This window comes from Ochotona curzoniae, unplaced genomic scaffold, assembly GCF_017591425.1.
Source record: "Ochotona curzoniae isolate NIBS_2020 unplaced genomic scaffold, NIBS_Ocur_1.0 contig_908, whole genome shotgun sequence".
Taxonomy (NCBI): domain Eukaryota; kingdom Metazoa; phylum Chordata; class Mammalia; order Lagomorpha; family Ochotonidae; genus Ochotona; species Ochotona curzoniae.
The window spans coordinates 16050800-16056456 of record NW_024466607.1 but is presented as its reverse complement, the minus strand read 5'-3'; the positions used below and the strand labels follow the sequence as shown (position 1 = coordinate 16056456).

The window sequence follows — 5657 nt, the reverse complement described above, 5'->3', positions numbered from 1 at the left end:
GGGCTGGGGGCATAGCCACTCCTCCAGGGTACCAGAGCTCAAGGATGGAGTTTGTGGCTGTGAGGTGGCGTGCTGGGGCCCCAGAGTCTTAGGGAGGTGGGGCGCTGATGGGCTTCTTGGGGGCTACAAGGCTACTAGCGCTACAGGGTATCAAGGCAAGGGACACCCATGTATTCTGGCAAGAGACAAGGGAAGCAGATCAGCAGCCCTGAACCCTAAATTAACCGGGTTTGGGCTTTGTCGGGGGAACTCTGATACCCCACGTGCTGAGGGGAGGGAGGGACCAAAGGATGGGGACTTGCAAGGGGGTGGGATGGGATAGGGCTGAAAGTAGCTGCTGGAGCCTGGGGTGTGTGGGGCTGCAGTTGTAGGGTGCTGGGCTGGGGCTGGGGAACTAGCCGGCAGGAGGGGGCAGTGTTGTCCAGGCTGTCAAGGACCCCACCTCAGAAGAGGCCACAGTCTTTGAGGTTCTCCTTGATGATAATATCGGTGACGGCGTCGAAGACGAACTTGACGTTCTGTGTGTCGGTGGCGCATGTCATGTGGGAGTAGATCTCCTTCACATCCCGCCGCATGTTGAGCTCCAAGAACTGCACCTTGATGTAGTTGCCCGCATCCTCATAGGTGTTGGGCCCTGCGGAAGGAGGTATGGGGGAGGGGGCACTGACTGGCTCGCGGTCCCAGGGCCACGGGGTGTGGGGGTGGCGCTCGAGGGCAGGGTGGGAACTCACCGTCATAGTCTGGGAAGCAGATGCTAAGGTGTGCCTTCTTGATCTTCTCGGAGAAGACATCCTTCTTGTTGAGGAAGAGCACGATGGAGGTGGTGGCGAAGTAGCGGTGGTTGCAGATGCTGTTGAACAGGTGCAGGCTCTCGTGCATGCGGTTCTGTGGGCGGCAGCGGCTGTCGGGCACCGGGGAGGCAGGCACCGGGGCGTGTCCCCCACACAAGCGCCCTTGCCTCCCTATGCCCACCCTCAGGCTGCCTTTCCCACCCCACCCCAGCCCAGCCACTCACCACCTCGTCGTCTTCCACCAGCACCATGTCATATGCGCTCAGCGCGGCAATGAAGATGATGCAGGTCACACCTTCGAAGCAGTGGATCCACTTCTTGCGCTCCGAGCGCTGCCCGCCCACGTCGAACATCCTGTAGGAGCCCCGCGAGTGGAGCCTGAGTGCCGTGCACCTCGGGCCCCCTTTTCCCAGGACGCGCATTCCTCTTGGTATGGGAGTTCCAGGATCGTGATGGAGGGGTCCCCAGGCAGTGCAGAGGAGGAGTGTGGGGATATTGGGGTCGTACCGGAAGTTGAGGTCCTTGAATGAGAACTGTGTCTCAATGATGCCAGTGGTCTTAACTCGTGAGCGCAGCACGTCCTGCTCGGTGGGCACGTAGCCCGGGGTCACCAGGCGCTCCAGGTCTGAGAGGTAGCTGCGGGCAGAGAGCGGGCGCGTAAGCGAGGGACCTGGGGCAGGGCCCACCTGTGCCCCGCGCTGCCCATCCGTGCTCACTAGCCCGCCGAGTCGTTGAGCTGGTACTCGGAAGCGCGTTCGAAGCAGGCCTGGATACCCGAGTCCTTCCACAGCCTCTGGATGATGTCGGACATCTCCTTGGGCATGGTGCCTTCCTCTATGGTGTCGGCCATGTGCATCAGCTTGCGGGCGTCGTCCTGCGGGCCGCGCGGGAGGAGAAGGTGTGGCTGGAGGACAGGAGTCCGGGCCCAACCGGATGCCTCCGGCCGTGCCCATCCCTACCCCTATCCCCACGCATGGCCCACTTTGGACGCACCTGGCGCGCCGAATCTCCATATTGGATGTTGAGCGTGGTCATGGCGCGCACAATGGCCAAGATGGACTGCAGTGTGTTGCCGTAAATGATGGCAATGAACTCCAGACACTCTTCCAGCGAGTACCCGTCTTGGTGGATAATCCTGCGGCCGGAGCGAGCGGGGTCAGCGGCCTGCGGGCCGGAGGTGCAAGGCAAGCCTGGTGCATGCACACGCCGCCCAGCCCCCTCCCTCCCGAGTCGCAGGCCGCCAGGGTACTCACTTCATCTGTTTGACGATGGTGCTCTTCCCGGACTCACCCGCACCTGAAAAGGGAGCAGCATCCAGCGTCTGCGGTCCTCGTGTGCTGGGAGGCTGAGGCAGGGGGCAGGTGCCAGCCCAATCCAGTCACCCCTATCCTGCACCCCCGCCCCAGGCCAAAGCCAAGTCCCGAAGCTCTGGTGAAAAACCGTGTGTAGAAAAACCGTGTGTAAATGTCCGGAAAGTGACTAAAAGAGGGCCTGAAGGGAACATCAGTGACCCCCACTGAGCTCTGTGCGTTGAATCCCCCCAGCCTCGGTGTGCGCAGCTTGGCCTGTGCTGAGACCAAACTGATCCTGGAGCGCCACCTTGTGGGTATTCCTGGCGCCGTCCCCGTGGGTTTATTTGGGGGGGCGGCACCCACTCCTCCTGTTTTGTTTTGTTTTTTTGTTGTTCTTGTTTTCAGAAGGAAGGTGGGCGGGCTCTAAAAGGCTCAGAGAGAATTAGCGCCTTTGGGTGGGGGAGAGGACAGAGCTGGTATCCTTTTTGATCCTGTCCCTGCCAGGGAGTTGGACATAGTTAATGGGATTTCCGGCTTAGCCTCTGTGCCTCTGCTGGCCCCAGGCGGCTGAGTAGCTCTAGATTGGTCCCTTGTTCCCCACAGGGCCTCCAGCTGGTTGGCTGGCCCTACTCCCTCACTCTGTGCTGGTCCCTTGGGGGAGGGGTTGGCTGTGGCCTTGAGGAAGGCTAGGGTCAAGTCCCACCTCCCCTCCCCATCCATGGACCACTGTGGACCAGGCTTTATTTCCTTCAGTGCCCCTCCACCTCCACCTGCTTGGCAGGTGAACCAGCAGGGTAACCTTGACACCTGAGGGCCGTGGTTTGTAAATCCAGACCTCCTAGGAGGACTGTGGCCTTCTTCCCAGGGGAGCAGCCAGGTGTAGGGATCCCTGAGAGGCCCCTGGTTCCCAAGCCCTGCCCCACAGGTCCACCAAACCCATGGCAGCTGTAGCCAGAGGGGCCTGTGCAGACCGGTCACAGTGGACTTAGCACCTGACTTTCTGAGGCCCAGCCCTCTAGAGGACCTTGGCCTGCTCAAGGTTCCTGCTCTGTGCCTTGCCTAATCCCAGCCTCTTTTCTCTTCCTCCCGGCAGGGCTGTCCACCTGCCCCCACAGGGCCTTACCCAGGAGCAGCAGTTTCACTGTTCGAGCATCCTTCTCAGCGTCCTCCTTCAGCTTCTTCTCCAGCTCCCTGGAGTGCTTCTCCTCAGCGCTGGCCCCAGCCCCCATGGCTCTGGCAGCAGGTGAGGGTGCAGGGTGGGCAGGTGGCGCTTTTGGGTGCCAGGAATCCCAAGAGCCAGACTTAAGCCTTCTGTGGCCTCCCCTGCTGCCCTTCTGGCCCCGTAACTGACAATCAAATGGCTCTTTGCAGACTTGTGCAGGCCCTGGTGGAGGGGGTGCTGAGTGGGATTTGGGGGCTAGGAATGCACAAGAGCCAATCAGAGACAAGGACAGGTGAATCTAGCTCAGCCCCCCCAACTTTGTAATCGGCGCTGGCATGGCCCCAATCCTTCCCCTGCTGACTCTGCACCCCTGCTGTGCCCTCCCCATCCCCCCAGGAGAGGCGCGGGAGACAGCAAGGAGGGTTGGTGCTCAGATGGAGAAGGGTAGGTTCTAAGTGTCTGGTGGAGCCTGGGCAGGGATGGCAGTAGGAGGGTTTGCACGGGCCTAGCTGGGGCTTACCTGGCTCCTCCACTTACTATTATCAGCCCCAATGGCTGCCCAGGAATGTCTACTGTGTGTGCCTGGGTGTATGTATCTGTCCTTCACTGGTACAATGCATGCAAGGCAATGATGTACCACATATGCACCTGTGTACACACATGTATGTCATGTCTACACGGTTGCTCCCATGTGCCTAAGGGTGCCCATCTATGCAGGAATGCATCTATGTGTGGAGCTTTTCTTTAGGTGCACATTATTCATTTGGGTTCAAGTGTCTGACATGTGCCTGCACACATGCCAGGGGGCCTGTGCGTGCCTACATGTGTGCATGCCTGCAGTGTTGTCTAGGCTTGCCAGTTCCCTCCCAATAATCAGGAAACCTCCCTCCAGAGGCCCTGAGCCCCGTGGCTGGCCTCCCTCCGGCTCTGGAAGCTGTCTGCCTCTGACTACTCAACTAGCACAGCCTCTGAAGCCCACGAGGGGGTGCCAGGACCCCAGATACTGAGCGCTGAGGCCACAACAGGAAGTGGGGTAAGTGAAGTGGCTCTTACACCGACCCTTCTTGCTGGGTGAGGGAGATATAACTTGATTGTTGATTGGTCCCACTTTGAATTCCTGAGCCCCAGCTCCACTCTGCAGCTCATGCTGCCCATGGTTGGCATCCTGCAGGAGCCCAGGTCTGGGAAACCCAAGCTGGTTTTGCACAGTGGATTTCTCTGAAGTGGGACCCACCTTCTGCCCCCCCATTCCCCATGCCCATTAGGTATGGCTCCACATCTCACAACTGGGCTGGTGTTCAGCATAGCAGTCAATATGCCACTCAGGCTGCCATGGCACGCATGGGTTCTAAGCCCAGATTTGCAGATTCCAGCTCCTTGCTAATGTGTACCCTGGGGGCAGCAGGAGATGGCTGAAGTACTGGCATCCCTGCCAACCTCATGGGAGACCTGGCTTGAGCTCCTGGCTTGATCTGGCCCAGCACCAGCTTTGGCAGGCCCTTGGGGAGTCAACCTGTGGATGGAAGATTTCTGTCTTTCCAATAACTAATAACAAAGTGTGGCAGCTATCCAGGATGAAACATGTATAAACTCAGAATAAAAAACAGTACATATAGTAGGATACACACCCTTCCCCAAGAGAGAAGCCGAAGTCTAGTCCCAGAGCCAGTGTTTATTAGCAAGATGGCACCCAAGGGCAGCTGTGGCCTGGGCAGCAGCGTGGCACCCTGCGTGGCCACCCAGGGCTATTTACACCCATGGCCTGCAGTGGTGGGCAGAAGGGAGCACTGGGGAACCCTGGCAGGCCCCTCTGTTATCCACTCAGCTCCTGGGTTCAGTGGGCACAAGGACAGCTGTGGAGGTGCCGTGGGGCCACCCTAGCCAGGTCTGAGGGGCAGGGAGGAAGCAGCTGTCAGAACTGCCCCACCTGGACAGGGTTCCTCTCCTGTCCCCAATAAATAAGAGAATAAATACTGGGGAAGGGGCTGCTTCCAGTGAATGCCCTCAACCAAGGCAGAGGTGTGTCTGGCAGTGACGGTGGCCCCTTCTTCCCTTATCCGAGAGCACCTGAGCCCCCTTACCCAGTCTCCAAAGCAGTCCTTGCAGCCATGGCCAGGTCCAGGCCACAGCATGGGTTGCAGGTGTGTATGGCCAAGGTACTCAGTCCATGCCCCCCAAAGGTGGGCCTTGCTCCCTCCCTGGGTCCTGTAGGTCTCTGGCAGCAGTCACGGAGCAAGTGAGGTGCAGCTGAGCTGGGAACTAAATAGTCCTGGCCCTTGCCCAGCCTGGGAAAGCAGGCTCATATTTCTGCCGTCTCTGCCCATTGCGGGTCTGAGTTCCGGACACTGTTGCCGATGGGGCAGACTCTGTACAACCCACCAATAAATACTGTCTTTGACGGGGCAGGATGTG

The 5657-nt window shown here is 59.3% G+C and overlaps 1 protein-coding gene across 1 annotated transcript; it reads right to left on the bottom strand.

Moving 5' to 3' along the window:
- Positions 1 to 395: 395 nt before the first annotated feature.
- Positions 396 to 3440, bottom strand: GNAT1 (G protein subunit alpha transducin 1). Its single transcript, XM_040994516.1, has 8 exons — positions 3207 to 3440; positions 2045 to 2087; positions 1785 to 1926; positions 1508 to 1665; positions 1299 to 1427; positions 1016 to 1145; positions 732 to 885; positions 396 to 634 (listed from the first exon to the last, which is right to left on the bottom strand). The coding sequence occupies exons 1-8, from the start codon at positions 3310 to 3312 to the stop codon at positions 444 to 446; spliced, it is 1053 nt and encodes a 350-aa protein (XP_040850450.1). The 5' UTR covers positions 3313 to 3440; the 3' UTR covers positions 396 to 443.
- Between the last annotated feature and the right edge of the window lie 2217 nt (positions 3441 to 5657).